Source organism: Melospiza melodia, chromosome 5 (assembly GCF_035770615.1).
Source record: "Melospiza melodia melodia isolate bMelMel2 chromosome 5, bMelMel2.pri, whole genome shotgun sequence".
Lineage (NCBI taxonomy): Eukaryota > Metazoa > Chordata > Aves > Passeriformes > Passerellidae > Melospiza > Melospiza melodia.
Genome location: NC_086198.1, coordinates 1,478,436 through 1,506,354, shown reverse-complemented (window position 1 = coordinate 1,506,354; position 27,919 = coordinate 1,478,436). Strand labels below are relative to the sequence as shown.

Genomic DNA, 27,919 nt, shown 5'->3' with positions numbered 1-27,919 from the left:
CACTGTTTCACATAACTAATGTATTCTAGTTTTCTTTTTTTTCTCTTTCCACATTTCCTGCAATGGTGAATTAATTTAGAAACCTCGAGTAAATGGGTTTAGGAGCAAGTTATACACTTCCAGATTAATTCTATGATGTGGTTACATTAATTTAGTAAAGGAAACTCTTCAGTTTTTTGGAAGCACCATTTTCACCTTTACTTGCCTGTAGCAGACAGGAGTTAAGAGACTGCAGTTTATGTCACTTATAAAAGGTGAGGGAGAACTGTTAGTTCCATAATGCAAAAGTGAATAATTGTTTATGTGTTGCAATATGACTTTTCCAAATAACTGTTCTTTTCTCAGGCTTTCTGTAGGTAGGCTAAGATTACATTTATCCAAGCTGTTCTGCAGGCTTTGCAGTATAAAATTCTCTTCCAGGGAACTGTATGTGGTAGTTCGTCATGCACAGGAGAAGGACAGTGACAGTGGGGGAAACACCTGCTTGTGTGTGTGTGTTTCTCTGTGACCTGGAGCACAGGGCCAATGTTTTGCCATGGCCCCACATGTGTGCTCTCAGCACCCAGCGCCTTGTGGAGCCTTGTGCTGACAGCACTGGTGGCACTGGGCTGCAGGAGCTCCTGGGTGCTGCAATTGCTCTGAAGTGACTTTGTAGCCTGTATTGGAGTTGTGGTAGCCCACAGCTTTACAAAAACAGTAGTTTGTGGTTTTAAAGGCTTCTGAGTTCCTCAGTTGCAAAAAAAAGTGAGCTGAGTAAGTCCGTCCTCCTGCTACTTCAGACCTGGCCAGGCAAAGGTGTGCTTATTTTGTTAGCTACAGGTTTTGTCCCTCAGTGGGAGCATGATCCAAAGTGTTACAGAAAAGACCTCTCTACAAATAGCATTTGTCAAATTTGTGAAGCCCTTGTCAGACCTGCCGAATGTGTTAGTAGCATGCAGGGAGTTTTTGGTGCAGTGCTGGCAGAGTGTCTAAGGAAAATTCCTTAGCCTGAGTCTTTTATTGCTGCCTGGCTGAACAGATCTTTGAAAGTTGAAATCTTATGAGAGGACTCTCTAATCTGGATTAAATGGTTTTGTTTCAGTTCTTCTTCCCTTACTCTCACTGATTTCTTGTACTCTGCTGTGTGCCACTGGGGAGAGCTTTTGATGAGTAATCAAACTCAGCCTCGACTTGTCTCTTTTGAAAGGCTTGTGCTTTGACTGAGTAAGTACTTTGTGGGGTATGTTTCTTTCTACTGTGCCCTAGTGTAAGTTGCTGTTATACACCAAATAACTTCCCAGATTTATTACTTGAAGTTGTCTGTTCCATAAACATAGAAACATGCTTTTATATGTGACACTTCCAGTTTATTCTTTACTGCTTAGAGGTTGAAAAGATTATTAGCATTTTCTCAAGCTGTTTGCTTAAAAGTGGTTCAAAGTAAATATTTTTGTTGTAAAAATTACATAGAATGTAGTAGTACTTGTGATTGAGGTTTGGTGGCTTGTACTGAATGATAAGCATGTACTGTCATTGATATCATGTTCCCTGTTTTAAATTTTACAGCTAAGACAGAACTGTTAGTGGCTTCCACAGTTAAGGCTAAAGACATACCAGGCTGAGACAAATGCCAAAAACTCCCTTCACGTAGTTTCCATATGTTGCTGACACACTATTTCCTGGAAGGCTGGTTGATGTGTTGGCAAAACTACTGTAATATGCTATTTTCTATTAGAAGTTTAGAAAGGACTGTCAAGTTCCAGCTCTTAAAATGGAGAGTTGGGGATGATAAAGGGCCTCTACTTAGTGGGTCTTTTTCTATTCTCAGTATTTGAAGTGGTCTTTAATCATTGATCTTTGCATGCTGAGGTACTGCTTTTCTGTGTCTGATCTTTTCTAATCCTGCCATCTTTAGCTAAGCTAAAATACTGAAACAGGATCTGCCAGTATTTATTGATTACAAAATTAAAAGGAAATATCAACCACACCTTTAAAGGTGATAAAGGAAGTGTAATTTGTTTTTCTTTATAGAAGAGGAGAAGACCTAAAACTAGAATGGGGAAAAAAAAGAGGAAATTACTATTGCAAAATATATTCAAGCAAATTTGAATGTGTTATTGAGTTGTGATAAATACTCTGTAGGCAGGACTAATTTGACCTTCAAAAAAGCACAATCCCATGCTCAAGCACAGAGTTCAACACCAGGGGCAAGCAAATCAGTGACTGTGTAAAAATTCATAATTTGAGTGATAGTGGCCCAGCTGCCTCTTGCTGCCTCCATCTTTTTGTGATTCAGGGGTTTTTCTAAACAAGAAAGTAGCCACAGCTTCACCTTAACTTTTACCTTCCCTGTGGTTGTTTCAGGAAGAAAGGTGAAATACCCCAAACTCTGTAGGAGGAAATGCTGGATGCAGCAGTCTGCATATGTGTCTCTGTTAGCTGAAAGTAGTAATTATTTCTAAAGAAATCCTGGAAGTAGCTTTTGAAGGATTGTACTGCAATGACAATAGCTTAAGTTTAAGATTCTCTTTTTTAGGTTATTTAACCAATCTTTTGAGAATAGTATCCATTTTCAGCATTCTCCCATTCTAACATTCTAATCCTGAAATGGTAGAGAAGGAGTAAGTTGTGTGCCTACATTTCTACACCTCACATCTTCACCTGTGGCTTTCTGTTTTCATCAAGTACAACTGGTAGCAATGTTTTTTCCAAAAAGCTCAAGATTTTTCTTAATAAAATGTCTTTATCTTACTGATGCTGATAGGTGAAGAGTGCTTGCAAAAGAATGTGTGCATGTGAGGAACAGTGTCTTAAACACTTAAGCATTCAAATTGGAAGCTGGTGCTTGGTATCAAGGTGACCTTCACAGCCAGGCAGAGTTCACCTGTAGCACAGTGGGTTAACATCTCCTGCCAAAAGATCTGGAAAAGTGCATTAAGTTGAATTTGCTTAAATGTTTAACAAAACCGCTGTGGACTCTGACCTGTATCCTATTCTGTGTGTAAGCACAGATATGTTTTTCAAACTGAGAAACTGAACTGTGACTGAATGGTTTCCCTAACATGCAGCTTTTAATTTCTCTCCAAAACTGATCATTTCCTCAGCAGATGGAGTGAAGGGGAGTGCAGGCTGTGGAGACAGTGGTGGGGTCCATGAGCTTTGTTGCCCTTACTGTGATCTGAGGGTATTGCACAGTACCAATTCTTGGCCAGAACTGTATGATTCTTGTACGTCTTGTCCTGTTCCTGGTCACTCAGCTGTAGATGAGGCTGTGACAACTCAGTCATGTGCTTATAAAGCAGATGTGCCCACCTGCCTTGTAGGTGAAGCCTCTTGACTTCCAGCTTTCACCTTGACTCTTGATTTACCCATGAGGCTTTGGTTAGTGAAAGCAGGTGATTTGTATTTGTGTAAGTATAGTGGCTGAATTTGTTCTGTGTAAGAAATACACTATTGCTATTAGAACACTTAACCAATACCTGAAAGTCTGCAAGTACCTTCTGTCAGAAGCAGCTAGTGCCTGGTATTTCTCTGTATATATTCTAAGTAAGCATGGCAGCACTGGCATCTTTCTTCTTTCTGAATATGGTAGATTATTAAGCAAAATGTGTTCTTGTGACTCTGACTCACCTCTAACTCTTCCTCCCCTCCACCCAAGTCAGTAGTCTGAAAGCCAAGCTTTGCCATTCTGGTCTGAGTGGAGACTTTTATTCAGACACCCTTTTCCAAAAGGGGTCTTTACTTTCCTTCCTACTTTGACTAGAACTTTTGTTTTTTTTTTACCCAGGCATCTGGAGTGTGTGAACTTGTTGGAGTTTATTCTGACTGTGGGGAAGATGCAGCAGCTTACAGTCGGGAGAGTCTGGTATTGGGGTGTCCCATTGTCCTGATGATACTCTTTGTAGTTGTTACTCTTCAAGTGGGAGTGCAGTTGTGATTGCTGCAGCTGCATCTGCTTGGTTGTTAAATGTGCCTCGGTGGTTCTGCTTGTGTTGGAGAAGCTTTCAGCTTTCCTGGACCTCAGCTGGCTCTGTGCATCTTGGCAAAGAGGTGGGATGTCATGCCAGGGCTGTCAGACTCGTGTAGCTCATGTAATACGAGAGACATGAAATTTGGCAGCCTCAATTTGAAAGAAGTCTGGTGGTGAGACCACAGGAATGTTCTCTAAGTTGATACTTGGTTTCTCCTTCCATAGTTAGTGCTTTGAATGTAGTGACCTTCTAGGTACATGCAAGATGGATCTGCCCAGGCCATGGGGTGAGCCTGTGTAAATGCCAACTTCTGCTCGTGGTTCTGGTGCTGTAATTTCAGTTAGCAGAGCCTGAATTTGGCTTTATTACATAGTTTGGGTTCAGAATAGAATCAATTCACCTGTGGTTGGTTTGGAATCCAAATTATTTGCTGATCTAACCGTTGGTTTAAATATATATTTGATGTTGAAAATTTAACAGGGATCTTAGTAAATATATTTTGTATTGTGAGTGAGCATTTTATAGTTAAATCCTAGAATTGTATTTTGTCCTTTTACTCTATAAAGAACTTACTCTTTATATCAAAGTATAAGGCAGAGATAGGCATTTGATTCATCAAGTTAACCTAGCTGCAAGCTCCAGTGTATTATTGCACTGAATCAGTGGTTGTGATAAGACTTGTGATTGCGTTGTCAAATAGGTTTTAAAATGTATTTTTCCATTGGCCATATAAAGAAACATACAGGTGCTGACATACAAAAAACGAGACTACTGAGGTTTATTTCATTTTATTTCTGCATGTGGAATCTAATGCTGAGCAAGCTTATTGAAGTAAGCACAGTGTAATAGTGGTGTTTCTTGTGTTCTGTCCATTCTGTGCAAAATAACTGAACCATGTGAGAGGATGAAGATGTAAAAATTGGCTGCTAGGCTGGAGCACAGAACAGAACAAGAGAAGGCACTGATGGCAGCGGTGTTGTCATGTTTGTAAAGATTACTCTGCTTAAACCACAATATTCTCTCTGGCTTGTTGGTGTGTGAATGCCAGTTTATTCTCTCTGTGTAAGGCTCTTTGAGTGAAGTCTGTGGGAATCCCTCAAGTATATTGGATATAAAAAACATTCTCATAGAGTTTCCAGCATCTCTGCTATAGCATGTGATTGGCTTGGATTTAGTTTGTATTACCACCTGCTACATGAAATTACAGTTTCTTTATAGTTCATGGAATTGCAGATTTGAATACCTAAATATTTTTTAGGAATGAACATAGCTTGTCTGCAGCATTTAAATTTGTTAGTAGCTAACTTTTAATTTGAAACGTACATGAGAATAATTTGAAACCCAAATTTGTCAATCTTGTTATGCAAACTTGGAATTCAAGGACGTGATGAGGAGAAACACACACCGGTTTTGGTGTGACTTAGAGGCAGGTGGTAAATTGGTAGGACTTAAAACTTGTAGAAACTGGAAGTTTAAGCAGGCAGTTGCTCTCGTTTCTGCCTTGGATGGGGAGAGGAAGATTTTGTGAAACAGTTCAGAAGAGTTTAGTGTAGTTTGCTATTATGAAAACAGTTGCTTCTGCTGCCTTTCACGCTTGCCATTCTCTGTATTGCAATGATTTGTGAAGAAAACAGTCAAAGGACTCAGTCTATCAACTACTGCCATGGAAGACTTGACTGACAGAACTTGATTTTGAGACCAGTATGTATGCCTTAGTAGAAGTGGTTTACCTGTCATAGGATCATTTAAGAATACTCATTTTTCTCCTTTTTAATTAAAAAAAATCTTATTTTTCTTAAACTCTTATCAGTGGTCAGAAATTAAGTACTCAGTGCACGAGTCAAGCTGTCATGAAGAGCAGGACTAACTTGAGCACTTAGTACTTGCTCACAGATTGAACCTTGGCCTCTCCTGCATGATAATCATTCCAGTTCCTGCGTGCTGTCCTTCCTTCTGACTTCTGGCATACCTCATTTTGATTAGGAACTTCCTTGTAGATGGGAAAAATTCAGTCCAAGGAACTTTATTGTCACCATCCTCTTCGTAGAACTATTTTGCAGACTACTGTTTCTTGTTACTTCTTTCAGCAAACTTATGAACAGTTTGAAATCTAACCACCAAATATTGCTTTGCAATCCTGAAGGCTTTTCTGTAGCTCGACTTTTCAGACGATGGAATCAAGTGGTTTCCAGGTGCCGATCCTTTCCACCCCTGGTTCTTGTGAGGCAATTTCCTCTGAAGAAAGTTCCTAATGCAGGATTAATGACTTGTAGTTGAGGTTTGTGAGCAGTATGCTACCCAAATGGCTTGTGAAAACACCTCTGGTATGTTTAATTTGGCACAGAGAGAGCAAAACCCCAGTGGTGGATTTGAAGGAAAAGCATCAAGGTAGAAACAGCTTCCTCTTCCAGGAATATCCTGCAATACCTGATGAAGGAGGGAGAAAGTACTCTTAAATAGTCTCTAAAATTAGAGAAACAGAAATGAGAGATCCAGTGGATCTCTGCTCAGCTCAACCTGTTCTTCCTCAGCTTTTGGCAGTTAGGGTTATGTATTTTCCTAGCAGGAGAAGCTTAATGACTTTTCCCCCTATTTATTTTCTAAGATTACTCAGCACTGGGTGTGTGTTGTGGTTTGGGTTTTTTTATTTTGTTGGGTTTTTTTTCTTTCCCCCTGCACAACCCTTCTATATTCAGCCTGCTCCAGCATTCTGGGATTTCATTTACCAGAGTTGTATCAACAAGCTGTGCATGCAGAGTCCTGGTTGAGCAGGACATGAGGGTCCTTGTTTGTGCCCTGTGAATTGGTGAATTGCTGGATGAAAATTTAGAAACTACAGCATTGTTGACAAACTTTCTTGAACTTGTTGCTGGTAGAGGAAGTAATTCTGTCATGCAAACTTAAATGAACTGAGATTGCTTTCAAAAGGAAGTTGGTTACCCTTCACAGGACAGCATTTGGTGGTGTGCAAGGTTAATTAACTTTTACTAGGTACCTGAATTTTTTGTTTATTTTTTCCTAAGTTTTTCTTCCTCGTTCCCTAATGCCCTCCCCGTGCAGTGTGCAACCCAAATACATGGCTATGTGTGAGAATTGTTTTCTTCCTTCTTTAAGCTGAAATGCAGGAGTTCCTTATCTGAGTTCCAAACTAATGTCAGCTGTATGAAGTTACTCAGGTATGCTCCGTGTTAGCCCTGTGTAGGAGCTTTCCACCTCACTGCAGGGTGGTGAAATACTTGCCTTATCAGTGTTTCTGACTTGCCTTTGATATGGATGGTAGTTCCATAGATTTCTGTACTGTTTAGTGACTGTTTGACCCAGAAGCTGCCTTTTGGTGCTGGTGCTTAGCAGAACTAAATAATGAAGGCCTGTGACCCACGTAAGTCCAAGAAGTAATATTCTGTCTCAGTTAATGATGGATATGTATTATGTCCCTGGATGAACAGCCTGCACAGCACAGCTTATGCACAGTGATGCTTTAAACCCTGGTGCTCTCTACAGTTTTGAGCTGGGGAAGCTTTGAATATAAAGGTATCATTTAGATAGGATCTCTGCCTGTCCCTGTGCAGAGTCTATAGAAGCTGCAGTAATTTTTTTCCTCCTAAGAAATTTTTTGGATAGTACTGGTGAGAAGCTCCTTTATCTGTGCTCTTCCAGTTATTTGCTGCTGCAGATTTGCGTGTCTTAAATGTGTTTTACCCCAATAAATGGTATTGTGTAGGTTGCTGCTAAGAAGACTGAATGTCTGGTTGTAGAATGACTGTTTGAAAGTGTACGGATCAAAGTGATGACTTTTAAATCATCATGCTGCTGTCACTACCTGTATGCAATTTCACTCCATCAGGCTTATAAAGCCAGTGAAGTGAAAGCCAAAGGGTCAAATGTGGGGTGAGCAAGTCCTAAAGACTGCAGAGGACCAATCCATGTATATAAGTAAATTGCCTGACTGAGGGTACTTTATGGCATAAGTTAATGTGTGATCAGTCCTTGCAAAAAAGACAAAGCTGACTTTGAAAAAACCAGCCAGAGCAAGAGAGAGGCAGTTCTTGCTTGTTAATCATGAGACTCAATTAGTTTGTCATTTATTCAAGGGTTATGATCTAATTTATTGTAAAATCAGAGTGTTGCTTTTTCACTTGTTAGCACAGAGACAGTGCCAGAGCATGCAATGTCCTCTAGCTGTGCATATCTCTCATCTAATGGAAGTTTGTACAGAAGCTGAAACTCACTGGGGAATATCAAGTATGGATATGGCACTGGGTGTGTAACACTTCTGTCAGTGCCTGTGGCATTTATTTTAGTCAGTTTTGAGTTGAAATCAAAGCTAATGTTCCCATATAACTGTAGTTCCAGGGTATCTGCAATGATGTATATACAGTTTACTCTTGTAGGATGTTGTCAAGTCAGCTATTAGTTGAATGGGGAGAACTTCTTGAGGAGTTTACATTTGAAGTTATAACATCCAGCTCTCTGAAGAAAGTTTTGGAAGAGGCTTGGCTATAGTGTAAAACAGTATGTAGTCTATAACAAGCAGCATTTGGATTTTATGCTTGACTTCAAGCAAATTGATTAAAGGAAAAATATTTTAAAACTCATTTGTACCACTTGAGTTTCAAGGAAGAAATTTGTAATTATTTGCTAATCTACAGCATTGTTGTGGGATCTCAGACGGAGTGACAGGATGATTTCTGTACAGAAGCTGAGTCCTGCTGTTGCCCTGCAGATGCAGTCCCTCTCTGGGAGTACTGCTGCTCTGGGCTCAAACGGAGCCCTATCCCAAGAGCCAAGGAGAAACTGCAGGGCACAGCCAGTGAGCCTGCATGTCTGCATCCTTCTCAGGGTAATCTTGCCCGGGCAGCCTTTCAAGCAACGTGTGCCCAGCTTGCCCTTCTCTCCAGTGCTTCACCCTGCAGGTCCTGGTGGAATTTCAGCCCTGGTGGAGCTGAGAGCAGCCTGTCATCAGCTGTGTGAAGCAGCACGGTGAGCTCATGCTTTCCAGCGAGCATTGACTGCAGCCTGCTCCCCCATAGCACTGCATAAATCAAGCTGTTGCCTTTTTTTATAAACCAGCTGTGCAAAACTGCCCCAGCAGTGCTGTGTGTAGCTTTTGCAGAGCTGATCCCTCTTGGATTTGGGGACTTTTATCTCCTGGGTCCAAAGGAAAACAACCAAAAAATGTGGAAGGTATACAACTCTTGTATCAGGACCGATCTCACAGTGAGAAACAGTTTCCTTTGAAGGAAAAATAACAAGATTTTCTTTTGAATGTAAACCAAGTGTGTTTTATTTGGGTTATTTTTGCCTGAGACTACAACATTTGAAACAATGGTTGTGAATTGCCCCCTTGCTCCAGATCCCAGTTGTGCAACACTGAAGGTGAAATATTGGGAAAACTGTTGGTATTTAAACAACTCTCCAGCAATACTTACTGAAAATCCTCAAAAACCGTTATGCCTTTAGGACTTCTAAGCATCGGGTTGATGCTGCTTCCTATTTGGATACCAAAATATTATTTCCTGTAACTAGTTTATTGCAGTTTGTTAAATTTTTTTCCACTATGTAGAATCAATAGCCTACATAGTTTTTTAAGTCTAAAAACAGTTTTTTAATTGGCAAATGCAGCATCTTCAGAAATAAATTCTGCTGTGATGATGTTGCTGTGCGAAAGTGCAGTCCTAACTCAGTGGTAGAACTTCTTGATGTGTCAGTGGAGACTGTTCTTGGCTGGCTGTAGTCTTTACTGAGTAAATGACCACTTCTGCACAGCAAATAACTTTTGAGTCTGCAAAAACAGCAAGCTGGTGAAATTTCTGACTTGGTTAATGTGAGAAATCCTAAGCACATTGATTAATTCTTCAATTTCATGGCAAAGGTGCTACTCTTTCAGTCATTAGTTATCGTTTTGGTCTGCTTTTTCATAGAAATTTATCAAGTTATAGATGCATTGCACAGAATACTCCCCTAGAAGTAAATAATCCTGCTGTACTTACTGTCTTCACTACAGATTGAGAGTACTCCAAATGCTCTGTAAACTAGTTGATATCATATGTCTCTGTTAAATATAGCCAAATGCTGAAAGGCTTCTCAGTTGTAGGTGAAGATCTGAAGGACATGCAATGCATGGGAGCAGCTGAATCTTTCTGTGTCTTTAACAGTCTGATTCCATTGATAGAGTCCATGCAGAGAGTGCTGCTAATGTCAGCTCCAAGTTGGAGCATTCACACGAGGGCTGTGGGCACTGATGCTTTGTAAAAAGTTTGGGGCATGAAAAGCTTCAAGTTAGCACATAACCTTAAGAACTCTCAGTGTATGCTGCCTGGCACATTGTAGTAATGGTTAAAGCCATTTCTACTCTCACCTGCCAAGTTGTGGCTCATTTTTAGAAAACAACCATCTTTTTTTTTTCTTCCTCCAAAAGTTACAGCTGGCATTTTAGCCACTACTCTTGCAATGTTGTGCTGCTTCTGCAGAGTATTTCTGCTTTTTTGAAAGCTTTGTATTTGTCAGACAAGAGATTAACAGCAGTCTTCACTTAAATATTATTAAATAATCAGGATATTTAAAACCTAAATGTTAAAAATCACATGCAAACAAAGAAAAAAACCAGGCAAAACCAAACCACCATAAAGCCAGCAGCAAAAACACTTTGCCATTTGTCTTAAGAATCGAAGGTGCTATGCCTATTACTACTTCCCTGTGTACCTGCTTCTCTACCAGGTTTGACTTAGCTAGGATGAGAACAGAAGAACATGGGGCAGCTTAAGAGGATTGACAGGTCTGCAGAAGAAGAGAAACAATGCAGGATAGAAAGGCTGGGGGAAGGAATGACCTGTTAGCTTGGAACAGCTTCTGTTTGAAGTTGATTTAAAGGAAAATGGGCAGCAAGGGTGCTGATGGATGGAATTTTGTCAGAGAATGAGAAATTATAATCAAGAATGTATGATGAGAGGTGTCAGGAAAATTGCTGGGTGTCTGAAGACTAGCTTGAAACTTGAGAGCACTCTTGAAGAGCACAAACCTTATTTGGTCTGTGAGCAGATAGCAGACCTAGCAGGAGTTGACAAAGTATTTTTGTTCTGCATAATACATTACTGCCTTTCTTCCCATACTGATAGTATTTCCATCAGTAGGGATTAATATTTCAATCTGACGGGAAATTTCTGTGAATAATCCTGGCTCACTGTTTCATAGCTCCAAAAGACCAAAATGTATGAATGTACCCTTTAAATGGTAGCAGTGGACAAAACCAGTTTAGCCGAATTCCAGGAAACAGAGAAGGTGATCTGATTTGTAATCCCTATCTAGTCAAATAGCTTGAAGACTGATGAGGATTGTTGAACACTGAGCTCTGACAGTCTCAGGCTTGTTTGTGTTTACCTATTCAATCAAATCTTTCAATAAGAAGTACCTGAACCTTGACCTTGCAAGGAAGTGCCATAATAAATGTACTGTTTGTTTTTTTCAAGTTCCAGCTCCTTATTTTCATTTTGACCTGAAAGCTTATCTCTCCTTGTATAATAACATGTGCTCTTGCTAAATATTTTAGTTGTGATAAAATAGCAAAAAAAAAAAATCCCCAAAGTCTCTTTCTGAAAAGGTAATGTCTAATTTACCATTAAGAAAGAACCTAATGGCATTCTTGCAAATTCTTAAAGAGGAACAGACATTGATCTCATGGAAAACCATGCACAGGCTTTGTTCATGGTGGCAATGGATAGATAAACAATTTATAACTAAGTGTATAACTGACCATGTTGAAAACCTTGTGAGTAGTCTGACACTTTTAGCAATGAATGCTGTCTTAATGAAGCTGCAAACGAGTCTGATTTACTTATGAGAGTGTGCTGGACTGTTCAGGTGAGGGACTTATTGCTCTTCCACATGGAGAGAGGTACCTTTGGTTTTGTTTGATCATGCACCTAATCTCAGATAATAAAGTACACTTCCTTTCTTGCAGTGTGTTGGTACCTGGTGTTTGCTTAGCTCTAACTTATGTGAGTTTCATCCTGGCAGTTGCTGTAAAACAGAGTGGGGGAAAAGACATTTGCATTTGCAGAGCACTCTGGTCTAGGAGGTTGCATGTGCTCCAAATCACTAGAATACTGGATGACATTTCTAGACAATGTTACTAAGTATCTTGGTTATCTAAGTAAAAGATGGGCTTTATTCTTTTAAAAAAATTACTGGACTAGTGTTTCACTACTGAATACAGAGATCTCCTAAAACTTACCTAACAATAAAATTCAAAAATTGTCAATTATTAAAGGAAGAATGGTGTTATCAAGACACTGTATAAATCTGTTGAAGTATCTCTGTGTTATGTGCTTCCAAATAGTCTGAAATTGAAGCTGGAGAGAACAGTACAATATTCTAAAAACCAGGACAACAAGGATGGCCAGAGTTTATAAGTAATTAAGTAGATAAGGACTTTTCATCTTAGCAAAGTGGAACTGCTTTTCTACTTTACTTCTTCCATATCTTAGAGCCAAGATGGAACTGATTAAAATTAATGCTCCTTGATTACTGTAACTTTTATATTATGCTGCTGCTTCACTCTTGAAACAGACTAGCAAATAGCCCAGTAGAAGGCCAAACCTGATGGTTTATGCTTTGGAAGTGATAGAACTTCTTCAGTCAAAAATGCCTGCATGATTGCTTGCAAACATAGCTTGTGCATCATTTCTACTTACTGTATCAAGTGTCTAACATTGTTTCTGACTTCTAAAATGTTGTTTACTGAAGCGTACAGATATTGCTTAGCTACCCTGTGGGGTGGGTTTGTCTTTGGTTTGATAGTTTGTTGGGGTTTTTTGTTCTTTTATAAACATCTTCTCAGTAAACTCACTGACAATATTGTGTATTCTAAAGCAAGCAATGCCATGAGTATATGAGAACTTAATGTAATCCACTTTTAGGAGTAGATTGTACTCATAATGTTATAAATGTTTGTGTGAAGTTGTTACAGGAGCTTAACTTAATCCTCTCTAGAATAGTTTGAATTAGCTTGGCAATAGGCTAGTTTACATTAGAATGTGACATTACTGAGGCAGCAGAGAGAGCTCTGAAATTTGCAATTCTGTGTAAATGCAACATTGCCCGAACCATTTTGTGTTTTCCTAGTGCTTTCTTATGGGGCATATTCAAGCAACACTGAACAGCACGTTGGGAGGGATGCCTGGTTGCTGTGGGTGATGCCATCTCTGCCTTCAGGGGTATGTGCTGAAAAAGTCATACTTGTGTTTTTGTGTTGTGTTCCAGGACATGGGCAAGTAAGCTGGCTGTAGTGTAATGCATTAACATATGAAATGCTTTGTATGGTTTTCAATTTCAGGTAGTCATGACCACATAATATGGTTTTGTGAGGTAATGCTGATGCTGCATTTTGCCTGGTATCAAAGCATGTTCAGTTAATTAGAGCACTCTGGACAGCCTCCCTGCATGTCCAGGCATGCCCTCTCCTTTCAGATTTATTCCCCACCCCATTTCCCCCCTTCATGCAGGCTTCACAAACAGCTGATGGGTTTGAGTAAATGCTCTATGATGATTTGCTTGAAAGAATCAAGTTCCAGATGGAGTACCAGGAAATGTGAAAAATTATTAACGTCTGCATTGTGACACTAACACAAACTAACTTGAGTTCTTGTAGTAATTTGTCAACCTGTGAGTTGAATTATGTATTGTAATTATCTGGTTTTGATTCCTGTTTACCTCACCCTGAACAAGTGACTATCCCCCTGCCCTTTAACAGCACACCCCTGGATGCCTTTTGTTGGTTAGTAGAAGTGACAAGATCTTGCTCTGAGCCCAGTTCTGTATGTTGTGGTGTATTTAGTGTATTTCTCCTGGATCTGGGGCAGTTGGCAGCCAATCCCTCCTCTTTTTAGGAGAGCCTACCTGCCAAGCTTCTTTTGTTGTGGGTTTTTTTTGTTTGTTTGTTTGGGGTTTTTTTGTTTTGTTTTGGTTTTTTTTTTTTTTTTTTGGTTTTTTTTTTTTTTTTTTTTTTGGTTGGTTTTGGTTTTGCTTTGGTTTGGGTTTTTTGATTTTGTTTTCCAAGTGGTCCTGCTGTTACCCCAAGCTCTTATTTCAGTAGAGGAATGGGAAAACTTAGAGCTCAGGTACTGAAGACTTTTTCTGCTGTGTGTAAGCACGGGAGGTACACAATTGAAGTTTGGTAAGCTGAGCTTTACTGAAGGCAAAACCAGACTGAACTGTTTTGCACTGCACTGGAGCGTGTTGTGGAGGCCAGGCATTCATGATGCTTGATGTAAGACCAAGTCAAAGCAAATTTATTAGTATTTAGTTTAGAGAATTCCTCCAGTGACTAGTTGCCAGGAACAGTGTGTTCTCAGCAAGGGCAACTTGTTATGTCTGTGTTTCTGCTACTGACTCCCCCCACCATGGAGGAGATGCTGGGCTGAGGGTAGTTTTTCATTCAGCCTTATATGGCAAATCTAAAACTAATGAATTTCTTTGTTAAATGAAACTTACAGAATGTCAATTCTTTAAGGACTAATCAGATTCATCAGATTTTTAAATACCATAGCTGATCCTTAGGAATGCCTCTCTTTTTATGCAGGATGCTTTCAGGACTCTAAATGTGAATGTGAAGCCGGTCTACTTGTTCATGAAAGTATTGATTAATATAGTGAAGGCTTGCTTTAAAAATAGTTTAATTAGTAATTGATTTCTACAGGTGCTCTGGCTATGTGAAAGTCCAGAGCACTGAGTAACAGACCTACGTGTGTATATGTCCACCTTGGTATGTGCAACTTTTTTGTGCTTCCTCATTTCTCTACTCAGTATCAAATCTGCTTTTGTTTTTTTGGAGTTTCTTCAGCATCAGTTGAATCAAGCTTTACTCAGCTACCCATGTTGTTTCAAATTTTGGCATTACTAGCTACATATACTGTGAATTAATGCAACATTCTTTAAATTCTTGGGATTTTATTCTTGCTAAGTCTTGAAATTGCCTGTTTTCTTCAGAATGAAAACTCTTGAAAGAGGTGAGGCTTCTGGTTTGATCTGAGCTACTGCTGAAACAAAATGGAATCTTAACTTTTGTTGCATGACTAGGTGAGCAAGCTGAGTTAAGGGCTAGTATCCAGACGAGCAGAAACAAGTTTCAATGTGTCAAAACAACAGTGAAAGCAAAGTTTGCAAATATTTTTTCAGCAGTTGATTCTGTGATTGACTTAAACTAATGGAAAATTATTCAGAACAGATTCTTGCCCTGCCTTCAGGGAAGACTTTTTTAAGAACTCTTCAATCTGCTTTAAGTTTCCTAATTAAAGGTGAAAGTGAGGGTACTACAGTTGTTTATGTTTCTTTAGGGATTGTATAATAGTCAGTAAGCAAAAGATCTAGATCAGCCTAGAAGCAGGAGATGTTTTAACTAGACAAGTCTTTTCATCTTGGGGATGGGAGAGGGGGCAGAGGAAGGTGTGCTGTCTGATCTCAGTAGCTTTTTATTTTTTCTTGTTTCATGGTCTTTTTACCTTCAATCTGAGTCAGATGTTCAAAGTACCATGTAAAGAAGATGGGTTATTGACCAGAATTCACTCTGTGTTTGGTTCATAGTGAGCAGACAAATTCTTGAAGTTCTGTAGTAGTCTTACTTTGGATGTTGCTGTTTTGTTCTCAAAACTATTTATGGGCCCTGCAGCTTTATACTTCTCATTAGTGTGATAAAGGCTTTATTTTGAATGTAGTCACTCAAGCTGTGTTTCCAGCTGAACAAAGAAAGTTTTAAAGAAAAATTTTTTGCAAGAATTAAAAAAAAAAAATCTTGCATTTTGAATAATGCAAGAAATCACTTACCTTTCCCTACTTAGTGTGCTGGCTTCATTTTACACTTTCCAAAGTATTTGTGCATGAGAGTTTGTTTTCTTTCCCCTGCTGTGGTTTCCAGGATGGCTTATATGGTTTCTCTGAGGATTCAAACTTACTTGTTAGAGAACAAATCAAGAGTTGCCTCTCAGAACAAACTTGTTTCCCAAAGAAGTCTTTGATTCCTCTATGAAAATATGATTACAGAATTATTCTTCAATGTTCCTAATCAACATTGCTATACCAGAAGTCTAATATTAGCATTATCAGTATTATTACAATATTTTCTGATTTTGTTGCAACCATCTTGTATTGCATCCAGTATTGTCACCATAGTTGAAACAGTGAAATAATTTTGGACTTTAATATAATTCTTATGTGAATTATGAGTTATTCTGCCCACCGTCCATACTTAATCCTGATGTACATGTAGTGCTGCACCAAATTTCAAATATGTCATTAGATCAGTGTCCTTGTTTGAGGATAACACACTCTGATATCAGTCTGCATTTTTGTTTAAGCACCAGAGACCTGTTTGCTCATTGTTTTTGATGACGAGTGTCCTCCTTCCTGCTCTTTGGTTGGAGAGTATAGTCTGTCAATCCAGACAGGTGAAGGTGTTCAAGGTGTTCGTTTTCTTCAGTTGGGAAGCTGACCTTTGTCCATGAATGCATCTTCAGCCAGATTGCCTTCTCAGATCCACTGAACGTCTTCCCGCCCATTCAGGTTTTAATTGCTCCGAAAGCCTCCTTCTGGCAGAGTCCCCATCCACTGCAACCATATGTTATCAATCTGAGGTTCTTCCTGCCTCTGGTCTCATTTCTGGTACTAGGAGCCTTTCATATGGAGTGCTACAGAGGTCATCCAGCTGCTTTGGACAGTTTGGTCTTCTCTCTCATTCACATCTTTGTGGTTTTGGTACTTAGGTGCAGTCTTAGTGCTTGTTAGGAGCTTGTCACTGTATGTTGCAAGGGCTCTGTGCTGTTTTTTGTTTGTGAATCTCCACTCCCTGTGTGCGCAGTTGTTCTCCATCATCTGTCTATGTCAGTCCCACCCCTTTACCTTTCCATTGGGTTTTGGGTGAGGTTGTATGGCTCTGCTCTGCTGGAGAGGGCATTGGAATTGTTTTGTCATTTGGCTAATCTCGGCTCATCTTTATAGAAGATAGAGGCAGTTAACTGATACGGAATTGCTGTCCGGTGACTCTGAAGGGGTCCCACGTGGGTCTGCAGTTGGCTGCCCCACCAGCCTGGGGCAGTGTACTGCTGGAGCCCCAGAGCTGATCACAAACCTCCCTCTCCTCTCTGTTTCAACTCAAATGTCTTAAGTAACTCTTCCAAAATCTTCAGCTGCCTTTGCTATGCATTCCTGCCTTGAAGGGCGGGAAGAAGGCCTTCAGTGCAGAGCACAGTCTCTAGGTGCTCTGCATCAAGGGGTGAAGAGTGAAGTTTTTCTTTGCTGGGATTCTGAATGTTGCTTCTATGTTGCTGCTCTGATGTCTGAAGACTAGGAACTTGGGAATGCTTACTGATCCTGGTTTGGCTAACTTTTAAAAATTTCTTTTTAATTCCAGAACATTTGAATCTTCTTGGGAAACATGAAAACAAAGAACTGCTTTTTAAATATCTTGCAGGACAATTGACACATTCCAGGGAAAAGAAGTTGTTTTTTTTCCTGCAAAGTTCAGAAGAATCTGCATTCTCTGAGATTTTAAAGAATTCTAAAATGAAAACGGTTTAAAATTTATCTTTCAAAATGAATGTTGGGAAGTCCGATGACAAAGCAAAGAATGGGTTGAAGTCTTCCTTACTTATAAGGGATGAAAATGGAAATAGCTATGCATGTGACAGAGGTACACCTTCCTCAGAGAATTGTGCCACCAAGATACATGGTACTTCAGCTGCCCAAAATATAGGGGCTGAGCATGAGGGTGATACCATTTTTGAAAATAAGGGCGACTTCAGAAGTCTTTTAGAACAGCAGTGTATTGAAGTACTTGATCTGCAGAACACACCTGGTAAATACAGCTGCACAGGAGCTCCATCGGGAGATACAGATGCTGCACACAAGTCTTCTGGGACTGAGCAGACTTGTATGTGTTCTTTGAACTGTGGCTTGGAAGCAACAACAAGCTTAGTGAAAGGTGATTTTGCTATGGCAAAAATGCAAAATCAGAGTATCAAACACTCAGTGCCTTACAGTCAGACTGACTCTAAGTCTGTACTAACTCTTCCTGCTTCAGAGGAGAACATGCAGTCCCTGGAAAGTGACAGGGCATGCTGCCAGCTGAGCACATGGGATGTTACTAATGTTACAGGTGAAAATCCGAGAACTGATCAAAAAGATGACCTGCATCTGGGGGAAACATTGGTCTCTTCTGAAGTATCTATCTCAGAGAAATTTGATAGAACCAGCTCAGAAAGAACACCTAATTTCACCTCTGCAGGTCTTGAGCACTATCAAAAAAACCTTATCAAGAATGATAATGAATCACAGGAAACAGAAGCACAGGCTGTAGAACTACCTGCTGGACGTATAGATCCTTATAAGCTAGATGCATTATCACCATGCATTAATATTAATGAGGATGACCAAGTGAAATCCTTGCAGATTTCTCCTTTCCATGAAAAAACTGGGAATTCCAGTGCTGAAACATGCATGGATATTGTTGTAAATAGTGTGCACCTTCTCCCGGTAGATCAAATGGATGGAGAACAAGTATCAAACAAAACTAGTGAACCTTTAACCAAAGAACAAAGTATCTCTGGAAATGCTGCTCTTCAGAATATGCACAGCATTCCTTCTGTATCTTGCAGTGTTCCAAAATTAAAGAAGACGGTTATGCCTGAGCTGAAATGCGAAGCAACTTTTTTAGTCTTCAGTCCAACAGCTGATAAAAGCAATTCATCTCTGTGTACTTCAACTCCTAAAGAACAATCAAAAAATAGGACTTTTTCTGTTTCAGTTTTGGAAGAAGTTGGACACAAATCTTCTAGACTAAGACAAAGTGAAGCATTTGTAGGAGGGCGTAGCAGGCCTGGGCTTAAAGCTAGTTCAGATCAAACTGCAAGAAAATCAATGGGCAGGTCTCCTATTGCATCAACAATAACCAAAGCAAGGAAATCAGAGATAGTTAGTTTTCCCAAACCTAATTTTAAAAATGTTAAGCCAAAGGTTGTGTCTAGACCTGTGCCACAGCCAAGAGACAGTGCAGCATTGAAACAGTCTCCCCAGTCCCGTCAACTATCATCTGTCTCCTCACCCTCAAGGGTTGGTTCCCCAAGGCAATTGTCCTCCTCTATAAAAGTGCTGAAAAAAACGGTAGATCCAGCTAAAGATACTAAGGTGGATTTGCCTGTAAATAAGCCCCATAAGCTACATGTTAACAAACACCTTTTCACTGGCCAAGTGGATCATGCCACAGCACATCCCAGAAACGCTTCCCATAAGGTTTCAAAAACACCTGCATTAAAGTTAAGTCTGCAAGACATTGACAAAGCAACTGCTACCCATCCGGTGTGCTCCTTGGCTTCTCCTGCGCTTCCAGCATCTAGAGAGAGCTCAAAAGAGATGTTAATTGATAAAATGGAAAGTTTAAACTCCTTAATGACACCTTGTTCTCAAAACATTGACCTGACCAAAGGGGAAGAAGAACAAAGCAGCAACATGGGGGTGCTTCTGGAAGACCCATTGGTAAAAGATACGGCAAACAAAACATTTGAAGTGCACTCTGTTCCTTTGGTAAGTTTTTTTGCTTTCATGCTTACTTGTATGTTTTGTACATTTGCAGAAAAGGAAATTCAGTATTGCACAGTGTGAAAATTATGGAATAGGTCTGGTGTCTGCAAATGTAGCTGTAGTGTTGATTTCTACATGAAGTCTCTCCGTAGTAAAGGCACTGAAGAAGTATTGTTTTACAGATTAGTTGCAGTTGGCTTCAACTGCAATTTAGTGTCTCCACCTTCATCTTGTTCCGTAACACAATTTTTTTAGTAGAGTCCTTTTTTAAGGTTTGTAAGAAATTTAATAAAAGCAAACAAGTCTTAGGTTAGTCAATCTTGTAAAATTGCCTAGCATAACTTGGTGATGGTTTCTAAATACAGCTTTTAATGCACATTTCTTCAAGATTATTCTAGTGATGCTGTAACTTCAAATAGACATTAAAGTGCTGGTTTGGCAATTTTCTTTCAAAACGTACTTTAGAACTAAAGTAGACTTTTAAAAATTAGTTGTGTAAATGTTGTGCTTATATGAACAGTAACATTAAGTCACACAAAACCCAGAGACCAATAAGTTGGTGAAACATTTTATTTTTAACAACTTAATTTCACTGTCTCCTTTGTATAATTTAGGAGTTTATTTGTTTTAAGTAGAGCTGGGACTCGTTAGAGTAGTTGGGAGTAGTCAGGAAATATTTCCCATGCAGAGGGCATATACCTGGTTTTAGGCAGTCAGCCAGCTGGAAGGTGCAAACTTCCTGGCCGGGAGGTATGCATGTGCTGGTTGATTGGGAAATATTTTGGGATGAGTCAGCTACCTGTCAGGAGAAACATGCTGCTTTCAAATGCACTGGAAGAAGGTTAAAAGACAAGGAGAAGGGGAAAGAAGGGAAGAGCGTCAGAATTGGGTTGACGAGGATTTCAGGAGGTGTAGTAGGAACACAGTCTTGGTGCTTTTTGGAGTCTCTCTTGTTACTGGCTTGTGGATTCAATAACTTATGTTAAATTGGTGAAATGGAGGCAGCAATTATTACTGGTAAAACTGTTGTCTGAATTTTTGACAGGCCTTACTAATTTGCCAGAAAAATTTCAGTGAACCTCAGTATATGGGAGAAGCTGCTTAGAACATTTTTGAAACATTGCGCAAGAAAGTAAAAAGTACTATTATTTGGCTAATAATTTAACTTGAAAACCTAAGCAAGCATGAAAGCAAGAATGGTCTATTTTAATTCTACAGTCTTTAAGAGTTTGCATTCTTTGTCAGTCCTTACTTTTGGTATGAAGAGTTGGAGAGAGTGCTTTTAATTCATTCCCTTGCCAAAAAGGAAAACTTTGTGATTTTAATTGTTCTGCTTGTACCTGGAGAAGCAATAGAGAAATTTCTATAAAATGCACAGTAGACATATCAGCTGGATTAAATTTAAGAATGGTCTTCTTAAGTGGAAAAGTACAAATTAACATCTGAAAATGAACATGAGGATTGTCATTGAAAATTAAAAATTTGGTACTCTGACCGAACTGCTGCAGTCAGCTTGAGTCACAGAAAAGCACAGGAAGAGCTGAACTGTCAAGTGTGTCTTTATAGGCTTGACAGGAGTGGCTGTGAACTAAAGGTTGTATAAACTGGAGCAAGAATTCTGTCTGAAACATATATAAACCAGTTTCACACATATAAACCAGTTATTTTATACTGTCCTGGATCTACTCCTGCACTTACGTTTTGTCTATGGCACCTCAATGTGAAGGATTTTAAGCTGTTGTGACATAAGACCTAGATCAGGAAGCTAATTACAAGGACTGTGACATTTCAGGTAGTACAGAACAACTAAATTTTCAGGGCCGTGAACATGTGTAGTTTGTTGGTTAAGGTTGGTTAAGTGGGTGTAGTCATGTAATTGAGTGGCTTAATTAGAGTTTGGGGAGGAGGAAATTCTGATGACCTCTGTAACCTCTTTTTAGTGTGTTGGTCATTACTAGTGATTAGCTTCAAACTGATAGGTTTGCATTGCTGAAGGCCATTCAGGAGATTGTTCTTGAGGTTCTGAACTGCAGATGTTGGCAGTGGCATAAAGACTAAGCATGTTTCCTACTTGGGTGGTCAGTATTTCATTGCAGATGCTGCAGAGGGAGATCTTTAGTTTCTCACAGTGGTGGTGTGTGGGTTGAATTGTCGTTGGCTTTTTGCTTCTGTTTTTTTCTTAAAACAGATGCCTTCTGTGAAAGATGGAACAGCACAAGGGAAAAACATACCAAAGAAAGATCAAATCACACTACGAAGTGTATTAACTCCCAAGGTTAAAATGGTGCCATCTGTGTCGACCTTGAAGAAAGGATGTGAAAATAAAACTATCAGCACTATTAAAACACCTTCTCACAAGGAAGCTCTTATGTCATCAAACTCTGGTAAGAGAATTTTTCACTGGAAAATTACCACTTAACTAGTTTCTTAAAATTAAGGTATCATACTTAAGGTACTTTCTGACACAACTTTTAGGGTAGTACAGAGCTATATGTCAGTGTTAAATACAATGCTGTCTGAATTGTAAATTGCTAATACAGGATGTGGTGCTATTATGAAAATCAATATTAAATATTATTTATATTTGGTTCTATTATAGGATTTTGTGAAATTACAACTAAAATTACTTGAAAGAGGGAAAAATAGAGTGCTCAGGTACAATGCTCTTGTGATAAGCAACTGCATGCTACCCCAATGGGAATGAGTCCTTATTTCAGGACATAACATATTTTGTTCAACCTAATTTTAGCACAACTCTGTAGTTTCTAGAAAGGGGAGAACATAATTGAAGGTGAGACTACTGCTTGAGCTGCTAATTAAACTCAGACTGATTAGTAGCAAGGGCAGGGATGAATCTCTCATCTAGTCTGTAGGCTGCTGCTCAAATCTCATGACTAGAAACTACATTCTGTAACTGTATTATAGGGATTCAGAAGTGCTCTGGTAGATTATGTGCTGGGTTTTTTTAACCAAGTGTGGCAATCTCACTAGCTGCAAAGGTAGCCTGTCTATGAATGACTACACTACAATGCACTGTAATTTGGAGAGTACACACCCAGCTATACCCAGTAAAACCTGTTCTTTTTTTTATTTTTTAACCCACTCAATCTAAGATTATAAAACAGTAAAAAAAAAGTCCTCTTAATTATATACAGGTGGTGAAGTGTGATAAAATCTGTGTATGTATGTATGTATGCCTTTATGGGATGAGTCCCTCAAAGAAAGTGAATATAGACTATTCTCCCACTTGAGGCTTGCTCATGTGAGGCATTTGCCCAGTGAAGCAGGCACCAGCCTGTAGGCTGCCAGTTTCTTGGAGAACTCATCACCCCTCTAAATACCAGCCCAAACCTTTCCTGTCTGTAATTATGGCCTTAGAAGAGGAGAGATGGATATAGATAGAGTTTTCCTTTAGGTTATTAATCCAGATAGGATTTATGATACTGTCACTAGAAACAAATATAAGCACAGGTGAGTTATAGGACTAACTTCTTCCCTTCAGAAAAAAAAATTGCTTTCAGAAGAAACAGAAGTAATTTGCTGTTGAAAATAAAAACATTTACTCCCCAGACTGGTTTTTTAAAATAAACCTGTCACTCCTTAGCCAATTGATGTGCATTGAAATGATGGTAGTCAGTAGAATATTTTCCAAATTTTTCCTACTGGAAAAAAGCTGCTTAAACTAAAAGCAAAAAGTAGCACTTCAACATTTCAAACTTGTGGTATGATCTGGTAAGACTGGAACTTTAATGCTGCACATGAGAAGAAATTTTTTTTCTCCATGCCGTTTCTCCAGTTCCGTGTTCCTGGTTTAATGGTCCTAGCACATATTACCCTTCATCTTCCTTGTGCAGTGTTTTTGTGCTACAAAGTAGGGTTTGATGCATTCAACTGTATCAGATTAACTTCCCCATCCCTTACAAAGGGAGTTTATAAAAATGTGTCCTTGCTCCTTGCAAACCTTGTACTGATGCAAATCATAGGATAGGATAGGATTATGGGGTGGGATTTGGGGCAAAGTAGGAGTTATTTGGAATTGCTGCTAAACCCCCACAGTATTACGTGACCACACCTTTCAAGTAAAACCATACTTACTGCTGCTTACCCCTTCTGTTTTTAACATTTTTGAAGTAAAACTATACATACACTTTTTGTGACAAAGTGGCAGTTTGTAAACCAAACCCAGTTACTTCTTTAGGCTAAAGCATTCCTGAAGTGGGATAGCTGTTTTTTCCAGTGGAGTCATTTGAACACTTTGGTATTAAACTTCAGCCCCCAGATAAATCATTCAGTAGCTGTACAGTTGTTTGCTGTCAGGATTTTGTCAGACTACAGACAGGCCAGCTAAATCCAGAAAGGAAAGGACTTCTGAAGGTCGCCTAGTCCAGCCCCTGCTGCCTGTAACTGGGTCATTGCTGAATTCAGACTAGGTTGTTCAGTTGTTTGTCAAGTTGAGTTTTAAAAATGTCCAAATCCTAATGAACTTGTTTCTTCCTGAGGTACTAACATATGTGCAGCTATTTCTTACCCAGTTACTGATAGTATTTGGATCGTTGGGCAAGAAGAGAAGTTTATGTAGTTGAATTAATTAAATACTCTGAACAAGACAAGTAATAGTATAGCTCTATGTCAACTCTCACATGTGTGTGGTGAGGGACAGAAGTGGTGCATCTGTCCGAAATGTACTAGTGTGTGTATTATTCCTAGAATAATCAAGAGCTTGTGAGGGCTGTCTTCATATAATGGCTGTTCAAGAAATGAAAGAAAAAAATGCCATATATAAAACACCAGTTGCAAGATCCTTGGAACTTGTCAGGACTTAAGATTTTGGTAATTTTTTTTACCACTTGGAAAACTTAAGTACTCAGAGGTAACATACTAACCCAACAGAAAGAATTTCTTCTCAGGAAAATTCCTGATTCTCACCTGAACAGCAGGAGAGAACTCATATCCCAAACACTGTATTTTTGTGAGGTTATTTGCAGAGCATATTAGGCTAGAAATAACTGGGTTTATTTATTTCAAAATGGTTGCTGAGCATTGTTCACCAGTATTGGTGTATTTTAGCTGGAACTTTAAGTTTTTGCTGAATTAGAAATAGGTTCTCAAAAAGACAAGCCCGCCTTGATCCAGTGTACCAAAGTGATTTGGGAAATGATGAAGCCCCATTTCTGCAACTGTGATCAGATTTGCTGCAAGCTAGATGCTTCAAAAATATTTCTGTAACCGTTTATTTCTTTTCTTCATAAGAGGGGATGACGCACGCACTCGAAGACAAAAATCTGAATTCTCTACACATAACTTTTCCATGGGGTGGTGTGTAGGTTTCTGTAGTACTGGATGGCAGGCTATATGTCATTTGCTATGTTTGTTTTCTGTCAATGAAAACATTTATTAGAATTTAAAACACAGAATAACATTTTTGACTTACCCATTTTTACTGGAAGGGATATATAATTTTGGAGCCCTGGTAGACGACTTTGAACTAGTTTCAAAATCAAAGCAACTTTTGTTTCTGTTCCCATGAAATACACAGAGCCTTCTGATTTGGATGTGTCATAGCCAGTGTGGAGGAGTAATAGTCTGATAATAGTTGAGGTGTTATGGTGTGGGAAGAGTCATGTCTTTGCCTCACCTGAAGGGAGGAGTTGGAGGGGATTGGAGAAGCCAAGGAGCTTTGGTGTTCCCATGGAACATCACTCCATGATTTTCTGCTATCATACCTGCCCCAGCAACTGTATATTACCTGTGCAGTTGAACAAAAGCACTGTGACAGTTTGAGCCACAGGAAATTATTTAAACAGCATCAAATAGGAAACTAAATGATTTACAGTAAATCTAAAAATGTATATGCCCACCAATGCCTTTTTTACCATCTTTTGTGGACTAGCAAGGACTAGGACAAACTACCTGAAATTATGTAAAGGAGAGGAGCTTTACCTGCAAGTAAGACTCTGATATGCTATAACTTCATCTTCAGTTCTGCCTTAAAATTACACTATTAGTTTAAATTATTTCTCATTGTAAGAAACTTCACATTCTTTTAGCTGTCAGCTCTGTAAAGATGCTTTCTATGTAATTGAAACTCTTTGGGAATCTGAAAGTATCAGTAATACTATTCCTCTGCTTACTGTTGAAAGACTCACAGAAATAAATGGAAACCACGTAAATCATCTGTGTAACAAAAAGATCTCTTACTGTCTGGTGGGGGTTTTTTTGACATTTCATCTACCCTTTTGTCTCTGATTTAAGTCACTGATATTCCTTCAACAGTAATAGCAGCTCTGTGCTTTACTTCTAATTTCCATTAATCTAGTCTAGTGGTCACTCCCTTTTTCTCTTGAGGGTATTTTTATAGCATTTAACAAGACCACTGAAAGCTTGGATACAGAGAAGCTTTAAAGTGTGAATTCTGTGTTTCCTTAAAGATATTTTTTGAACAAGTGAGTCCTTTCCCTGATGACAAGTTGATCATCCGGAAGGACTTTTTCTGTGTTCTGTGACTTCCAGAAGCATGGGAAAAATAATTCCCCAAATGGTATAGAAAATGAGTATGCAGGATTAGTGATACTTTGAAATACTGATTTTCTTTGTAGTCCATAATTGCTAAATTCCTGCAGCTGAATTTTGGCTTGATCATACATTAAATGTGTGATTGAGAGAAGCTTCCATGGTTAAACAGGCAGTGACAGATTATGACTCAGTTTGTTACTGAGTGTTATTGCTTTTTATTGCACAAAGAAAGGCTTCTCAGATGGAAAATTCAAACCAGATGGATTCAGTCAGTTTTCATACAGCTGGAGACATATATAAACTTGATAATTCAGGACTTCTTGGTACAGCCTTTCACAATACTAGTGAAGCAGGACCAAAACAGTTTAGTTCCACTAAGCATTCTCACAGTCCTTGAGTCTTTGTTCTGACACTGATCTAGGAGCCAACCCAAATGTAGTTACTGAAAACAGTTTTTCAGCTTGTATCATTCCTTTTATCTACCATGTGCCTCTTTAAAGCTGGATTGTCATGCTGCCAAGAGGAAACAAATATTTAAAAAGACAAATATAACTTCCAGGTTCTCTGGATTGAAACAGTCATGACTTTACTCAAAATCCTAGAATAGGCAGTCACTTGTAAAGGTGTTCATATATTTTCTCACAAATAGGTCTGGAATGCACCAGGGTCTAAAAGTAAGGCTTAAAATTTCATTTCAGCCAGTATTTTTATGCTTTTCTTTTACAGAGCAGCCAGTTTCTTTATGGATCCTAAAAGCAGGTTCTTCATAAACTAGCTCGCCCAGGATGATTATTTGTCTTTCTTAGTCCAGATTAGTGAGTCTCTGTCTCATTTTCTTTAAAATATCTGTACTAATTAAAGCCTGTGTTAAAAGTGAACTTAAAACTTGCATGTTTACCTTCAGAGCTATAGGAAGGAGGAAGCTAAAACATGGCACAAAGCTTGTGTCCTGCTCCTTCTTTGGTCGTCATAATCCAGACATCTCCTCTGCATAGTGATTCTGTATCTCGTAACCAGTTCTCTAAACTGGGGAAGAATTACACTGTGTATCCAGAAGGACTTTTGTCCAGTTGATGAGTTTGTGAGAGTTCAGAAAACAGTGTTAATTGTGAGGGCCTGAGAGCCTTGCTGTTCACTGTTTCTCCAGTCAGTTGAGTTGGACTTGCCTGGTAATGTTTCTAGTCTACTTCGCCCTTACTTTCCTGGACACCCTCAACAGGAATGGTTGGCTGGAAGCTGCCTGGAGCAATATATATATTTACTTGTGCCATGTGCTGACTGTTAAATACCTGCCCCAGGTGTTGATCATTCAGCTACAAAATGGTCAATTCACAATTTGAAGCCAGAAAGGAGCTATAAAATGATGTAATCTGAACTGAAGCTTTGTCAATTTGCTTTTGGCCTTGACTACATACACTATCAGAAAAGCTTACCATAATTTTGACACCTATTTTCTTTTGTTACTTTTCATTAACAAGGAACTCTTCCTGTGGGATGTGTTCAGCTTGTGTTTTTGCAAGCCTTTCATAGGGTTCTTCAAAAAACGTATTTTGGAATAAAATACTTCCTATTTAGCTTTGGAAGTCAAGTTGACCATGAAAAACAAGTAAAAGTGAAAGGGTTTTTGTTTGTGAGGTAGTATGGGATCTGTTGCTGTGAATGACTTCAAAGTAAACTGGGTTATTTATCTCTGTATAATTTGGTTGGGGTTATCTGAGTTTTGAGGGGATGGGAGAGAAGAGGCGGAGGGAGTTGGAATTATTTGAGTTTACGGATAATTCAGATAATGTGGCTTTCAAAAGGGGGCATTTCATTCTACCAGTGTTGCTTAAGGTCCCATCAGTGACCATAGTTCAGGAAATAAATTTTTCCCATGTGTTCCCAGACTTTTT

At 39.1% G+C, this 27,919-nt stretch overlaps 1 protein-coding gene across 4 annotated transcripts in view; it reads left to right on the top strand.

Annotated features, from left to right (window-relative positions):
• MTUS1 (microtubule associated scaffold protein 1) overlaps positions 1-27,919 on the top strand; it is a 118,743-nt gene that overhangs the window by 15,534 nt on the left and 75,290 nt on the right. For 2 of the 4 annotated variants that reach the window (XM_063155977.1, XM_063155975.1), the window contains exons 2-3: positions 17,350-19,517; positions 21,703-21,898. In XM_063155977.1, coding sequence (XP_063012047.1) covers positions 17,532-19,517; positions 21,703-21,898 — 2,182 coding nt within the window. In that variant the 5' untranslated portion in view covers positions 17,350-17,531. Of the gene's footprint in view, positions 1-1,081; positions 1,204-13,070; positions 13,163-17,349; positions 19,518-21,702; positions 21,899-27,919 lie in introns of all 4 variants that reach the window. The other 2 variants (XM_063155973.1, XM_063155976.1) reach the window with 2 other exon arrangements.